The sequence below is a fragment of the Carassius carassius genome, chromosome 14, assembly GCF_963082965.1.
Source record: "Carassius carassius chromosome 14, fCarCar2.1, whole genome shotgun sequence".
NCBI lineage: Eukaryota > Metazoa > Chordata > Actinopteri > Cypriniformes > Cyprinidae > Carassius > Carassius carassius.
The window spans coordinates 33,635,133-33,652,632 of NC_081768.1; the positions used below are offsets into that span (position 1 = coordinate 33,635,133).

At 45.5% G+C, this 17,500-nt stretch overlaps 1 protein-coding gene across 1 annotated transcript in view; it reads right to left on the minus strand.

Moving 5' to 3' along the window:
- Positions 1-17,500, minus strand: part of slc27a6 (solute carrier family 27 member 6) — a 31,639-nt gene that overhangs the window by 4,918 nt on the left and 9,221 nt on the right. Inside the window, exons 4-8 of the mRNA XM_059566903.1 lie at positions 17,333-17,457; positions 15,673-15,867; positions 12,439-12,529; positions 6,179-6,377; positions 6,013-6,110 (exon numbers count right to left, since the gene is read on the minus strand). Coding sequence (XP_059422886.1) covers positions 6,013-6,110; positions 6,179-6,377; positions 12,439-12,529; positions 15,673-15,867; positions 17,333-17,457 — 708 coding nt within the window. The remainder of the gene's footprint in view (positions 1-6,012; positions 6,111-6,178; positions 6,378-12,438; positions 12,530-15,672; positions 15,868-17,332; positions 17,458-17,500) is intronic.

Here is a 17,500-nt window from a genome sequence, read left to right on the forward strand (position 1 = left end):
CACCACCAGTCCGCACCAGCTCGAGCATGCCCGGGCTCCTCGGACGTGACAGGCAGGTCTCCGGCCTCGGCTGCAGCCGCCGCCTCCTGTTCCTCCATCAGCCTCAGCTGCTCTGCGCTATATTGCGGCTCGTATAGATAGCCACGAACATTTGTTTCGAGCAACAGACTTTCAAAATCCTCTTCTTCCATATCATGAGTTGTTCCTCCAGCCATTCTCGAAAATCTGACTCCATAAGCGCTTGTTAGCTTAGCTACATAGCTTCCAAACAAGATGGCGGATTTTCATTTTCGTTTCTGTAAGTTTAGTCCCACCCACTGATCTGTAATAGGCCTGTAGGGTGAGTGGGTCCCACTCCCTGGAATAATAATAAGCTAGTCTGTAGTCTCTACACTTTTCAATGAATTTTGACTTCCTGCTTATTATGACGCAAAATGACGATTTTTACGTCATAATAAGCAGGAAGTAAAACACTTAAATCCTTATTTCTCCCATCTCAGGGAAAAATAAAGGAAAAATCCATGATCATTATAATATATGACTGGGTTTCTAACAATACAAAGCTAAATGCAAATGGGTGAAGTGATCCTTTAAATATCCAAATCTGTTAAAGGATTTTTAGGCTGCATTAATTAGGTAAACCAGAACCGGAAACACTTCCCATAACAACCTATGTACTTGCTACATCAGTAGAAGAATGGCATCTACACTAATATTTGTCTGTTTCTCTCTTGTTCCGAGGTCACCGTGGCCACCAGATCCAGTCTGTGTCCAGATCAGAGGGTCACTGCAGTCACCCGGATCCAGTACGTATCCAGACCAGATGGTGGATCAGCACCTAGAAAGGACCTCTACATCCCTGAAAGACAGTGGAGACCAGGACAACTAGAGCCCCAGATACAGATCCCCTGTAAAGACCTTGTCTCAGAGGAGCACCAGGACAAGACCACAGGAAACAGATGATTCTTCTGCACAATCTGACTTTGCTGCAGCCTGGAATTGAACTACTGGTTTCGTCTGGTCAGAGGAGATCTGGCCCCCCAACTGAGCCTGGTTTCTCCCAAGGTTTTTTTCTCCATTCTGTCACCGATGGAGTTTCGGTTCCTTGCCGCTGTCGCCTCTGGCTTGCTTAGTTGGGGACACTTCATCTACAGCGATATCGTTGACTTGATTGCAAATAAATGCACAGACACTATTTAAACTGAACAGAGATGATATCACTGAATTCAATGATGAACTGCCTTTAACTAGTGTCGCGGGCTGAAGAATCACACGGCAGGCTGTGATGAAGGGTTAAAGCCCCGGAGGGTGTGTTTATTAGTGGTTGTGAACGTGAAGGTGCCAGTAGTGTCCGGTGCTCGTCCTCGGTGCTGCGTGATCCTGTTTGCCGGCCAGCTGAGTGCAAGGGGAATCGGTGTCCGGTGCTCAGGTGGCGGGCTGGTCAGTCACTCGCTTTCTGGAGAGATAAGAGACACAACATTAGCTGGCGATCTTCTGGAGAGCTTTCTCACCTGTGTCTTCTCAGGTGCAGCTTTTGTAGCCGCCCTTTGAGCGTCTTCAGCTGGGACCGATCAGCCCGCGGTGATTGTGTGCAGGTGGATCTCCTCCGTTGCCAGGGGACACGGCTCACACCCCCCCCCCCCCCTAAGCGTCGTCCTGTCCCTCAGGCGAGTGGGGAAGTGGGGGCTGGGGGGGGGATCATCCCTGACAGACCTGCGAAAGCTGTCCACAGGCGGGAGAGTCCATCCGCATTGGCGTTGGCGGCTCCAGCTCGATGTCGCACGTCGAAGTGGAAGTCCTGGAGCGCTAGGAACCACCGCGTCACCCGGGCATTGGTATCCTTCGCCTGGGCCATCCATTGCAAAGGAGCGTGATCGGTGATGAGAGTGAATTTCCGTCCCAGGAGATAATACTTCAGCTCCAGGACTGCCCACTTGACGGCCAGCGCCTCCTTCTCCACCGCCGCGTACCGCTGCTCTGTCTTGGACAGCTTTCGGCTGATGTAGACCACCGGGTGTTCCTCACCATCTTGTATCTGGGACAGCACCGCTCCCAACCCGATGTCGGATGCGTCCGTCTGCAACAAGAAGGGACAGTTAAAGTCAGGGGCCCGCAATACCGCTTCCAACGTAAGCGCCGCCTTTACCCTCTTGAACGCCTCTTCTTCTGGGGTTCCCCATCTCACCTTCTCCGGCTGTCCCTCCTTGGTGAGGTCTGTCAGGGCTGTCGCTAGGGAGGAGAAGTTGGATATGAAGCACCTATAGTACCCCGCCAATCCCAAAAAGGCCCGTACCTGCTTCTTGGAGGTGGGCCTCGGGGCCGAAAGGATGGCTGCCACTTTTCCTTCCTGCAGACGGATCAGACCCCGGCCCACCCGGAAACCGAGGTATTTTGCTTCAGGTAGGGCCAGGTTGCACTTCTTGGGATTGGCGGTGAGCCCAGTCCACCGCAGTTCGAGAAGCACCCTCCGGAGCCGCTCCAGGTGGTCCTCCCAGGTCTCCGAGTGGATGACGACATCATCGATGTAGGCCGCGGCATAAGCCTGATGGGGTCGCAGCAAGATGTCCATCATCCGTTGGAACGTGGCTGGAGCTCCGTGCAGCCCGAAGGGGAGAACCCGGTACTACCAGTGGCCACTGGGGGTGGAGAAGGCGGTCTTTGCTTTGGTGGGTTCTGTTAACGGTACCTGCCAGTAGCCTTTGGTGAGGTCCAGCGCGGAAATGAACCGGGCCCTCCCCAGCCGCTCCAGCAGCTCGTCGACACGGGGCATCGGGTATCCATCGAACTCGGAGACCTCGTTAAGGCGGCGGAAGTCGTTACAGAACCGGAGGGTGCTGTCCGGTTTTGGGACCATGAATATGGGACTGGACCAGGGACTGCGGGAGGGCTCGATGATTCCCAACTTCAACATCTCCTGAACCTCCCTTTCGACGGCGTGTCGCCGGGCCTCCGGGATTCGGTAGGGCCGCTGCCGCACAATGGTCCCTGGAGGTGTGTGTACGTCGTGCTGGAGTATGCGGGTCCGCCCGGGACGTGGAGAGAACACTTCCGAGAATTGACCGACCAGATGTTGGAGCTCCGTCCTCTGGGCGGCCGACAGTTGGGGGCTGATGTTGACAACCAAGGACCTGAGTCCTCGTCCCCTCCCAGCGCTTCAGGAGGTTAATGTGGTATAGTTGACTTTCCTTCCTTCGTCCCGGCTGGCGAACTCTGTAGGTCACGGGCCCCACTTTCTCCGTGACAATATACGGGCCCTGCCACTTAGCGAGGAATTTACATGCTGCCATGGGGACGAGAACCAACACATAATCCCCTGGCTGAAACTCCCGTGGTTGGGCCGCCCGGTCGTACCGTCTACGTTGGGCTTCCTGGGCTGCTGTCAGGTGTTCCCGGACAAGGGGCATGACGCGGTCGATCCTTTCCCTCATTTCCCTCAAATGCTTGATCGTGGTCCGATGGGCGGTCGGCTGCTGCTCCCAGGCCTCTTTGGCGACATCGAGCAGGCCACGGGGCTGCTGCCCGAACAGCAGTTCGAAAGGTGTGAATCCTGTTGAGGCCTGGGGGACATCCCGGATGCCGAAGAGGACGTACGGCAGCATTTGGTCCCAATCCCATCGGTCGTCCGCAGCCACGCGACGGAGCATCTGCTTCAACGTCTGATTGAACCTCTCGACCAGCCCATCGGTCTGAGGGTGGTAGACGGTGGTCCGGAGCTGTTTGACCTTAAGGAGGTGGCAGAGGTCAGCCATCGTCCGGGACATGAAGGGGGTGCCCTGGTCGGTCAATATCTCTCGGGGGATGCCAACCCGGCTACACAGCAGGAAGAGCTCCTGGGCGATGGCCTTGGAGGTAGCCTTGCGCAGTGGAATGGCTAGAAAGGGCACCTCGATGATGGGCAGCGGAATGAGTGGAGCTGGGGGAGTATGAGGTATGAGTATGAGGCGACGTCCGTTGGCAGTCCGGACAAGCTTGACAGAATTGTTTGATCTCCGCCTCCATGCCAGGCCAGTGGAATCTGTCTCGGATCCGTTAGGTAGTATTCTGCGCCCCCAGGTGGCCAGCCATCGGTTGGGAATGGGCGAGCTCAATAACCATCTGGGTCCGTGTGCGTGGGACCACCAGCAGTTTCACATCCTCCCCTCTCCGCTGCGCGACACAGTACAGCAGGCCATTCTGGACCACAAAGTGTGGGGTCGGGTGCGGCGGTGGAAGGACCTCCTTTCCCTCAAGCACCTGTACTTGCTTCCAGCAGTATTTTAGCCGATCATCCCCGAGCTGCTCCTCCACAAATTTTCAGGTCCTTGACCATGCCCACTTCCAGGGGCCCGGTGCTGGTCTTTGTGGAGATGGTCACCACTCGGGTAGGTACACTCTGGGTGTCACCGTGGACGCAGGTGATGGATATGCAAGCTTTGGTTCCCGCCCGTGGGGGAAATATGGAGGACTGGACCAGGCTTACGGCGCTCCCGGAGTCGAGCAAAGCTGTAAACGGTCGGCCGTTGATGAAAACCTCGGTCTGGGGTGCCCCTCGCGGTGGTTCCAGATGAACTGCACAGCCTGCCAGCCAGGGGCGATTGGGTGAGGGCGGTGGCTCCGTTGGCATGGGCTCATCCTATACGCCGGGAACCGCCGACCTGCTGACTGCGCGCTCCCCGGGTTCCTCATTCCGGCTGCCTGTCGAAGGGGGCGTGGTAGGGCATGCAGATACCTATCCACGACGACGCGTTCGGCCACTTGGGCAGCGCTGGGGTTCCCGGTGAGCAACCAGTGATGGGCGAGGCGGTTGAGTTCGGCGGCTTTGGCACGGGCTGGCAACCGGCTGTTATACTCCCACGTCCGGAATAATTGGGCCGCAGCGATGGGAGACAGCCCTACACGGGCCAGGATTTCCTTCCGTAGTTCGTCGTACGATTCTCTTTGGCTCGCTGACATGGAGAAATAGGCCTGCTGGGGTTCCCCTGTCAGCAATGGGGCCAGTATCCGTGCCCAACTTTCGCGGGGCCAATCCTCCCGAGTGGCTACGGACTCGAACATGCCGAGGTAATGTTCCGCGTCGTCGTGGACGGTCATCTTCGGCAGGAGCTGGGTGGCTTGAGCGCGAGGATCCGGCAGCGGCACCCGCTGGGCAGCCGCGAAGCGGAGAGCGGCGACTTCACGCTCCGTCTCTCCCTGCCGAGTGGCCATATGTTCCACAATTTGCTGCTGTCGAATACTGATCTCCGTCAGGTGTTTAAGGAGTTCCTCCGTGGCCGGGGGCTGGGGGAGGAGTCACCGCCTGACGACACACAGAGAAGGGGAAAAAAATACAAACAAACTGGTGAGTAACTGGAGTGGTGATGCCGGTGATTCTTCAGCAGTTTGCCTGCATTCTCCACTAGTGTCGCGGGCTGAAGAATCACACGGCAGGCTGTGATGAAGGGTTAAAGCCCCGGAGGGTGTGTTTATTAGTGGTTGTGAACGTGAAGGTGCCAGTAGTGTCCGGTGCTCGTCCTCGGTGCTGCGTGATCCTGTTTGCCGGCCAGCTGAGTGCAAGGGGAATCGGTGTCCGGTGCTCAGGTGGCGGGCTGGTCAGTCACTCGCTTTCTGGAGAGATAAGAGACACAACATTAGCTGGCGATCTTCTGGAGAGCTTTCTCACCCATGTCTTCTCAGGTGCAGCTTTTGTAGCCGCCCTTTGAGCGTCTTCAGCTGGGACCGATCAGCCCGCGGTGATTGTGTGCAGGTGGATCTCCTCCGTTGCCAGGGCGATGCTGATAGGTGCCCGGGACACGGCTCACACTATCATTTTGCATTATTGACACACTGTTTTACTAATGAATGTTGTTCAGTTGCTTTGACACAATGTATTTTGTTTAAAGCGCTATATAAATAAAGGTGACTTGACAAGCAATCCAATATATTAAATTGAAGTAATAAGCTGTGTGTTTAAGTGAAATAGCATCTTTTGCTGAAAGTCAGTGAAGGTTTATTAAGAATGAGTGTGTCAGTGCTGGTGTAGTGTTTCAGCTGTACCTGGCACCTGGACTCCATACACACTGGCTTCCTGAATGAAGTCCACCAGTCCCAGGATCTCCGTCACCTCAGTGGTGGCCACATTCTCCCCCTTCCATCTACACAAGTATAGGTCACTTATTACTGAGATTATGCTCACCCAGGCTTGACCTCTGACCCTCTGTACCTGAAGGTGTCTCCCACTCGGTCTTTGAAGCAGATGAAGTGGTCCGCGTCCTCAGCCATCAGGTCTCCAGTGTTGAAGTAAGCGTCTCCTTTGACAAAAACGTCTCTCAGGATCTTCTTCTCCGTCAGCTGTTTGCTGCCAGCGTAACCGAAGAACGGACTCTGACTGCAGATCTGAGACAGCAGCAGCCCTGTTTCACCTGATCATCAGCACAAAAACACAGCACGGCCATGTGATTTCAATCAGTATGTGATCATGAACAGTCAGCCAGTCAACACTGATAAACAGTCTACCCAAACATGTCCCATAAGTGAACCAAATGACCTATTACCACGCTGCAAGAAACTCGTTCACAACATCAGCACCAGGTGGAGCAAGGGGACGTCTGACTCCATCTGGAGCTGGAATCATGACGTTTTCACTTGTAAATACAGATCAAATAAATCAGTGGTGATATCACAATAACAGGCTAGTCAAGTATTTTAACATTTAAAATTGAGGTATTCATCAAATAAATGTTTAATGTTCCAGCTATTTGACCTAGGCTTGCCACGATAGACAGTGTAACCGGTTTAAAGCAACACCGGTCACATCACTTTCCCACTGTGACTACGTCCCCACCGCCGTTTAGATTTTTTTTAAGTATTCGTTTTTTCTTAAATATTTATTTTAATTAAGTAGAAATAATTCTAAATAATTTAGTTTAGAAGAGAGCATACACTATAATTAAAGACTGAACGCAGCTACAGTGCTGCATGCTGAGAGACACATCACACATCACAGATCAGCATCAGCGCTTCATCTCTTCTCTCTGCTGCGACTCATTAAAGACCACACATTAACACTTTTCCACTGTGAGGTCAGTGCGAGTCAGGGCTTAAAGCGGGCCGGTGGGGCTCATAGTCTCGGCCAGTAGCACCGAGGCCAAAACAGTGCTGTGTTTCCACAGTCAGACCAGAAGCTCCGCTGCGCGTCACTAAAACACGCCTCTCAGAACAACGTCATTTCAGCAACAAAGAGAAGTTATCAGAAAACTAATGAGAAATATTACATTCAAATTTAAAAGCATCAATGTTATACTATAATAAGTGATAGCCTACACTAATCATAATAAATTCATTTATCAGGATTGAAAATTAGCCACATAGAAACATCATGAACAGTCTGCTTAGTCGAGTCTGTTTCTGTTTATTTGTAGTTACAGTAGCCTATATACAAAACAATTAGAAATAATTATTTTTGTATATTTTTATGAAAGCTCCCGAGAAATTTTTTTTTTTTTAAATATTTTTATGAATGGCCACTTGGAGCTAAACTCTCGAGACGAGACTTATGACAGATAATATAAGTAACTAAATAAATACACGATTGTGATAGAGAATGAGAAGCTGACGTCTGATTTCTCCAGCCAGGGCCGGAGTCAGAGTGTTAAATAAATCAAAAGTTCATCGGTTATGTAGCGTAGGCTGTAAACTGTAGGCCTATACAAATCTGAAATAAAAAATGTTTTTACCTATTAGATTAACCTGCTTTGAAAATGTTGAAAATGTTTATCATTGTTATTAATATGACCTGATTTATGGTTCAAATTCATAATATTGCCTGTTTTACATGGCGACGTTTCAAAGCACTTTCAGACTGAAATAAAGGCTGTTTTCATTCACATTACAATGCCTAATATGCAGGCCCGGCGCCACAAGGGGGCAAAAGGGGGCAATGCCCCCTCAGATCTGACTTGTGGCCCCTCTGTTATATCATTTTTGTATTCATGGTTAAAAATAAAATGTTCAACCTTTTGAGTTAAATAATAATTGAACCTCATCCCCATGGGATTTAGAATGTTCAGTGTTGTGACTCGTGACCAGATTCAAACGTCTTTCGCGTTGGTTGGCGCTGAGCCAGAGACAGACGAGCTCAACGCTGTCATATATCACAACTATGCAGTGTTTCCAACCTCATAATGTTTATTTTAGATTTCAGACATTTAAATACACATAAGCACTGGTAAAACAACAGCCTACATTTGGAGTTTGTAAAATACACACTGATGTCTGTGGAAGCAAGTGCTAGTGTCGCGTTGGTTGGCGTCTGTCATATCACTATGCAGTGTTTTCAACCTCATAATGTTTATTTTAGATTTCAGACATTTAAATAGGCTACACATAAGCACTGGTGAAACAATAGACTACATATGGAGTCTGTGGAATCAGCAATAACAATCTATTCAAATATAATTAGCTGACGTGTGTTTTCACATCAGATAAACACAGTGGAAGTAGGCTCACTATAAAGTTTACTCTATTGTTATAAAGGTTTTTAAACGACCAAACACACTCACTTAAACATATTTGAGAATCGGAATATCAGATAGTTGATGACATGGTAAGTAAGTTTGTGAATATTTCGAATAAAAAAGGAAAAACGAAATGAAGGATAGCCTACATCTGTTATACAGTGTTATTATTGTGGCTGCGGTGTTTCACGTGACAAATATGACGCGTTGCCATGGAAACATTAAGGGGGAACGTTCTAAAATAACTTACTCTTGGGAGTCAGTTAGAATATTTTAAACTTAAGTGTGAAAGGGTTAATTATTCATAATAAATGACACTTGCTTATCTTTTGTCGACTGTGTGATTTCCTGAAAATACAGTTGTTACTAAGGAGATTCAGTGCCAAATCAAGGAGACTGCAGCTCTTCTAAAAAGGTATAGGACATGATCTATCATCATTTCGCTGTTTAAAATTAAGTTAAGTTAAAATTGGCTGGTCTCTGGTTACCAACTTACCTGCAGTTGCATATGGAGTGTTTTAGGGAGCGCTGTATTTAAAAATCTATCGTTGCAAAGCGAGATCTCAGTGTGTATTAATCATTGATGGTGTAATAAAGTTAAGCCCCCTTAACAATTTCACATGCCCCCTCAGTCTTTTCTTCCTGCAGCCGGGCCTGCTAGTATGTCTATTTAATGCTCGCAGGTTAATTTCCTAAAAGCGGGACCCGCGGGTTGGAACAAAAACCCGACCCGCGCATCACTACTGTACAATACCAGCTCTTTGAATATTCATGACATTTAAAAAGGTATCCATTAAGCCATAAACAATATAAAAGTATGATTATTGATAATAGGAAGATTCTGAGTGATGTAGGCCTAGTTCTAACACATGTTTTGGAACCACTGTCACATTGATATCACAGAGGAAAGGACTGAAACTTACATTTAATAGTTTACTGATGCATTTCAGCAGGTCACGCATACTTGCTCGCTAGCTGTCCTTTTTCGACACATCTATTCCAGTAAACAGAGCCCTGCTCATAACATGTCGAAAGGTATTATTTCCCTGAATTAAGACATTTTTGAACACTTTTTATTAAATTATTTCATTGTATTAATTAAAACGTGAGAGCACTGTATTTATGTGTTCCCATGTTTACTACTAGTGCTACAAGCAATAATAAGCCTCATTTTTACTCCTTTATTAGTTTGACCAGGATGCTGAGGTCACACCTCTACTCTTTTCGAAAGACATTTCGGGGGTTTTTACTGACCACAGAGAGTCAGGACCTCGGTTTAACGTCTCATCTGAAGGACGGTGCTTGTTGACAGTATAGTGTCCCCATCACTACACTGGGGCGCTAGGACCCACACAGACCACAGGGAGAGCGCCCCCTGCTGGCCTCACTAGCACCTCTTCCAGCAGATAACTAGGATGTGAATCCTACATGAGCAAATCCCTATGTCTGTGGACTCACTACAATTTGCATACAGGAAAAACAGAAGTGTTGAGGATGCCATTTCCTTTGCTGTGAACTCTGTCTACAAGCATCTTGATGCACATAGATCATATGCTAGAATGCTATTTATAGACTATAGTTCAGCTTTTAACTCAATGGTCCCAACAAAGCTCTTTCACAAATTGAAATGTCTTGGACTCGATGATGCCATTTGTAAATGGATTTTAAATTTCCTCACCTGTCAACCACAAAGGGTCAAAATTAATGGCTTTATTTCAGATGAGCTGTATGTTAATATAAATATTTTTATGTGAGGTTGAAAAATAAACAGTGTAACATTCAGAAAACACTATTTTATTTTTTTATATATTTTTTTAAATGAACATTTAAATGTGGCTGCATGAGAAGGTTTTACTCAATGTTTCGTATGAAAGGACGTATGAAAAAACTCGTATGAAAGTTGTTCATTATTTAGGTTTAATTAATGAAGCTAACTGCAGTATACAGCAAGTTTAAACATGAGGACATTTAATTAATTCATCTCTTTTCAGTACAATACATTGCTTACGTTTTACTAAATTCAAGGAAGGAATTAATAAAAATACACAAAGATTTCTCAATTTGTGGGCCGATATCGTTTTTCCCACGTCATGTAGTTCTCTGTCAGAATAAAGGGCAGGTAATAATTACAGCTAATAACAGAGTATGTGTGTGACATGCAGAAAGGCATGCCATTTCATTAAAGGAATTTGATTTTTATTATCATTATTATTATTATTGTACTTTTATTGCTCTGATGCAAAGTAAACCACCTTTTCTTTATTTCAATATAAATGTGATTTGTATTATTTAAATACTGCACACCTGTTAAATGTGTAAGAATCTAAAATATAGTGTAATACTGCAGTATAGAGTCAAATATAAGCGCAGGCTTGACGTTTATCCCATTGAGTTCCTTCTAAATAAAGCACAGAACTTCACAATAGCCCAGGTACGTCTGCAGGAGGTCTGTTAAAGATTGCTTCAAACATCTGATAGACGTTTACATTAATTCTAAATCATAAACATCTTAAAGACATCTTCTAAACAGCTATTTGACATCTGTATTTTGGCCTAAATGAGTCGACTCCACCAAACTACTGTTATAAGCATGAGCCCCGTCAGACTGGTCGTGGAGGAGGTGTTGCAACAATATATAGTGATATTCTCAATGTTACCCAGAAAACAGGATACAGGTTTAACTCTTTTGAAATACTTCTGCTAAATGTTACACTGTCAGACATGCAAAAGAAATCTAATGTATCTCTTGCTCTGGCTACTGTGTATAGACCACCAGGGCCGTATACAGAATTCCTAAAAGAATTTGCAGATTTCCTCTCAGACCTTCTAGTTACAGTTGATAAGGCGCTAATCATGGGAGATTTTAATATTCACGTTGATAATGCAAATGATACATTAGGACTTGCATTTACTGACCTAATAAACTCCTTTGGAGTCAAGCAAAATGTCACCGGGCCCACTCATCGTTTTAATCATACACTAGATCTAATTATATCGCATGGATATTGCTTTTTACAATACAAATCATTGCAAAGCAACTTTACAGAAAATTACGTTTCTACAATATTTAGTAGTAGCTTATCAGTGGTAACTCAGTTCATGTACATATGTCAGAAATGTACGGAAGACGTAATCAAACAGACAATGAGCACTATTAACAGCAATTATATTATATGATGCAATCAAACTTATAGCAAATAAGAACATACCACCATATGCAAACCTTAACAATAAATAAATATATATTATTTAACCAGAACACAGTGGAATCTGCATTTGTAATAATCAGTCCCTGGAACATTCAGCTTCTGAAATATACTGTATGTATATATATATATTTCAGAACCTGCTTTTAAAGGTTCACATTTCAGTTTACAATTGTGACATACAATGTCATAAAAATTTTAATATAAGCACTTAATATAAAAAAGTGCTTACATGATTCCTAAAGAAAAAAACAATTATAAAACAATAAAATAAATACAGTTGTCTAACCTTTCCATTTGGATTTTACAGGTTTTTCATTTTGTATTTATGTTCTGCGTGAGGATCGCCTCACCCCGCCCCCTCATGAGCCCCGTGGCCCCGCCCCTCGCCCCGCCCCTGACCCCGCCCCCTCATGAACCCCATGGCCCAGCCCCTGACCCCGCCCCCTGGCCCCGCCCCCTCGTGAGCCCCTCTTCACACAGGACGCAGCAGGACCGAGCACCGCCCTCACCACAGTCCCCCGGTGGACGTTACCACAAAAGACCAAATGACGGCACACTTCAGCTTTGTACACAGGAACAGAAACAGGGACAATTCTTTCATCCTCCATTACCAGCAGCGATGTTACTGCTAACATTAGTGGCGTGCTAGTATGCTAGTGTTCTGTGTTACGGTTTACTCCGGTGGAGTTCTGTCACCGAGAGGGGAAAGGCATAAACAGTATTTTGTCAGTAAACTAAAAGACTTCAGATGTTCTCACCTTTCTGAACATGCTGGCAGAATCCACTGTGGTCCCTCACAGGCTCTTCTCTGACCAGGTCATACTTCACCAGATCATACTTAAAAATCAGCTGCAAAACAAACACATCAGTCAGTACTACAGACAGCAGACGCCAGCATGATCCTGTGGAGAAATATCAGCATCATTCAGACAGATCAGACCTGGCCTTCAGCATTAATATAAACGTCTGATTCATGACTAAAGTCACTAGTGCAGATCTCATGTCCTCAGAAACGGCAATTCATTTATTCACTGGTTATAATTAGTGCTCAGCTGATACAAGCTTTTGTACTGATTGATGCCGATATTAATGAGAACACAAGATAGAACATCAAAGATAGTAGAGAATTATTCATATTTATTTAGCATAATATCTTCTGCAGTACTTTGAAAAATATCTGAACTTCAGTATAAAAAAAAAACTTTTATAAAAAACAGATTTAGACTTAAGACAGCAACGTCTTGATTCTGTTATATAATGCTTATAGGGACGCACCTTTCAATAAGACTGGCGATTTTATTGGTGTGTATTTTTTTAATTCAGTATCATTAAAATTTAATTAAAATGTCTTATAAAATTATTTTATTTTATTTAATAAAATAACAAATAATTATTCAAAAGCCTTTTTGGTTTCGGTCTTTGGCCAAGAGTTGTCATTTCGGTGCATCCCTACTTTTACAGGGTTTTCTTCCTCAGACGTAAAGCTGCTGTATTCCTCCAGAGCCATGGACCATGCCTCCTGCTGCCCGAACACTGACCACTGCAGAGATCGCCTTACTTCAGGAGGATTAATGACTATTGGAGAAAGTGCAATGGATCACGTGTGCCTTAATAAGCAATCACTGGCAAGCCTTGACGTCACTGAGTTTCATTCAGAGTTGTGCGACACTCAATTGTGGTTTACAGATAGCATAGTAATGAATGAGTGCTGTGAGCTCTATCACACCTGTCACAAAAGTCAGTGACTTCTCTAGTAAAACAGCATTTTTTTCAGTGTAAACTCTAAAAGTAGTTAACTCCAGAAGTATTGTTTAGTGTAAAACATGTTGGAGATTAGCCGATAGACTGTCGATTCATTAAACGATAAGCCATTTCCTCTAAAGAGCTGTTTATTCAGCGTAGTGAATCCTCTCCTCCACTGATCTCCTCTTTATTTGTCAGTATGGTGTCTGTGGCCTGAGCCATATTAATTCCAGCCGCTGGCTCAAACTGCACTATTAACTCCCGCACTATATTATATAAATGCTATGCTAAATAGATGCTAAAATACTCTATCCTGGTCGTTTTCAATACTCGCAATTCCAACTGACTCACTACAGTGATTTTGATGGTTTTATACTGCCGAGGGCGTGGTAGCTCGTACCAAGGGGCGTGATGAGCTGGAAACTGCTTACGTCACTTGCCACCGCAACATCCAATAGGAAAAACCAACTGCAGTAGCCACCGTTCAACCTGAAGAGGGCAGCACTCACACGTTTTTACACCATATATTGTAGAATTACAACACTTTATACTCAAATGTCAAAAAAGTTACTCGAATCAATGAACAGCACTAATAAAGCCCCATTCTTACAGATCATTAACTAAAAAAAGTTGGTTTAGGGTTTAGTTACTCTATTTTTCCCATGTCGATTATTTTAATCCTATTAATATTTCCCCCTTAAAAGCACACTAGCGTGTGTGTAGCCACATAACTCTCCCATCAGTGGCACGGAGGTGAACGCCGGTTCAACACATGGTGATGGCCTTGAGTCTTCACTAAACTGTGTCAGTTGTATTTGTTTTCTGGTTTGGACGTTCAAGCGATTAGACGGTCGGATGTGTATTATTACATCGAGCTCCCATGTTCGCGCAGCTGCATTGTGGCACGAACACTCATATAAACAGTAGATGTGAACCGCTTCACAATAATATAGAGATGGTATGATTAATTCACACACGCAATCACTCGTACTGGAACTTATCTCTTACACCGAGCAATAATCTGTAAGAAATGTTACAAACATAGATCAAATAACTGCTGATAGTGAGCCATGATGTCAGATCGCTCTTTAATACTCAATCATATTTACTGTACAAACCTTGTCAGTGAACTATGAGGGCAAAAAAACTAAACAGAAACATAATAATCGTTCATTAATCGTAATCGAGGTAAAATGTTAAATAAATCGAGGTTTTGATTTTAGGCCATAATCGTCCAGCCCTACCAATAACCAATATTATCAACTAAACTCAGGACTCTAGGAACCCGTTTAGGTCTAACAAGTCATATTCAGGCACCAAAACTAAATAAACGACATTAAAAACAGATTATTCCTTAAAATTAAAGTAGCAAAAGTGATTAAGTGAAGAGCAGTGGTTGACGGTTTGATTAACTTTAATGAGGGCACATCTGTCACTTTAAGAGATCAGTGCACTACACTACAGTCTGCTCTCTACAACACTGAAGAGGACACTTCCTGATGTGTGTGTGTGCACAATAGCTGTAGATTAACTCAATCTAGTGCTTGTGAGGTGTCTGAGGTGACTTTATGTGGATCTGACTGTGAGTGTCTGTGGAGCAACTAACTAAAATAATTCAAAAAGGGTAATAAATGTGAATCCTGGGCGATATATGTGCCATACCTCACCAAAAATCCGGACCTGGTTAAAAAATATATTCTACTGCACAGAGATTTGTGAAATAAATACATTTCCATGACTTTTGCAAAGAATTCTGGGCCGATTATGTTTTCAGGATCTTTTCCAGGCCTGGTTAATTGTGGTTTTCCAGGTTTCTGTATAGAGCCTCGCAGACAGGAGCTTCTCTCGGTGAAGGGCTTCACTTTGGCTACAAACGGTCTTTTCTCTTTTCTTTTCTTTACACAATTGGTGGTTATTCTCTAGTGTGACCTATGGTTTGATTTGAGCTACTGGAATCTGTGTTTAATAATCAAACAGCACTGGGACTAAACAAGAAGATGTTAAACACACAACACTGACGATATTTCAGCTCTGGTACTCGCGATCATTGACCTTCTGCCTCTGACATCAAGGCAAAGAGAGGCAAGCAATGAATTCTGGGGCAATCACATTGGTTTGTTTGAAACTCATGTTTGTCAGATATCTGACATTGAGGAGCACCTATACATTCTAGCTCAATTATTAACGGAGATTTGCTGATCTGTTTAATGCCCTTTACACTCGCCCACCTGATGCTGAGCTGAACTAACCTTGTAGAAGACATTGGAGCGTCCGACGGCTCCGATCCTGCCGATGTGATTCATGAAGCACAGGTTTCCTTCAGTGGAGCCGTAGATCTCACACATGCGGATGTCCCCAAAGCGCCGGAGGAACTCCCTCCATACGTCCTGACGGAGGCCGTTCCCAACACCCATGTGCACCCTGTGATCCTTCTCCTGCTCCACCTAGCACACACACACACACACACACTGTTACAGCAGCTCATGAAGCACCAGCAGTATATTAGACAGCTGCTCATAACGTCTGCGCTCATCAGTGTACAACTCTGGCTTCAAGTCGAGTGTATCATTAATAAAAACACACATATATATCTGTACATGTTCAGAGAAGGTCCTGTCACAATGCCCGGGTGATCGGGAGGTGATCGGGGTCTGATGTCTGATGGGGTTAAATGTGGTTTCTCAGTAACACAGTGTGTGTGTGTGTGTGTGTGTGTGTGTGTGTGTGTTAACAACAGCAGGCAGTCAGACCAGCAGAACCACTCCATTCACAAAAGCCTCGTGTGTGTGTGTGTTCCTGCTGCTGAATGTGTTGTGTGTCTGTGTGTGTGTGTGTGAGTGTGTGTGTTGTGAACACACTGATGAATGTGGTGTGACTGTCCGGGCCGTGTTAGGGGACGAGCACAAAGACATCTTTGATGGACTGTGGGACACGCTGCTGTCCTGATGCACATGAACCGTGAATGTGAGACGCTAACAAAAGAGCTGTCTGTCAGTTAGCCATTAAAACACAGCACAGCCCACTCTTCATGTGTTCACAGAGGACACAGAGTTTGTGTGCGTGACCAGAAACACACTCCACAGAGAACAGCTTCTCCTGGAGTCCTGGATGAAGACATTACTGTGGAGATAACAATCATTTATAACTTCAGCAATCACAGGGATTCATATGACTCAAGCTCAGAAAACACCGGCATCTATCAGGAATACTCCACCCAAAAAAGAGCATTTCCTCATCTGCATGTGATTTCAGACTTGTTACGTTACATTGTTACATATCCAGACCAGATGCTGGATCAGCACCTAGAAAGGACCTCTACATCCCTGAAAGACAGCGGAGACCAGGACAACTAGAGCCCCAGATACAGATCCCCTGTAAAGACCTTGTCTCAGAGGAGCACCAGGACAAGACCACAGGAAACAGATGATTCTTCTGCACAATCTGACTTTGCTGCAGCCTGGAATTGAACTACTGGTTTCGTCTGGTCAGAGGAGATCTGGCCCCCCAACTGAGCCTGGTTTCTCCCAAGGTTTTTTTCTCCATTCTGTCACCGATGGAGTTTCGGTTCCTTGCCGCTGTTGCCTCTGGCTTGCTTAGTTGGGGACACTTCATCTACAGCGATATCGTTGACTTGATTGCAAATAAATGCACAGACACTATTTAACTGAACAGAGATGACATCACTGAATCCAATGATGAACTGCCTTTAACTATCATTTTGCATTATTGACACTGTTTTCCTAATGAATGTTGTTCAGTTGCTTTGACGCAATGTATTTTGTTTAAAGCGCTATATAAATAAGGGTGACTTTGACTTGTGAAACAGGTTAACTAAGCAGTGTCTGCTGAGAATGAGCCAGAGGTGTCCCACACAGAGAGAGACAGGATCTGAGGAGGCCAGTACTGTACCATGGGCTGGTTGCACAGATATCGGCACAGCTCTCCAATGTACTGAAATATGGTGACGTTGTGTTTCCTGCAGTCCTGCCAGAACTGAGAGGCGGAGAACTTCTTCTTCAGGACACAGGTGGCACCTGCAGGACAACAGCAGACACAGACTCAGAGACACACACTCCT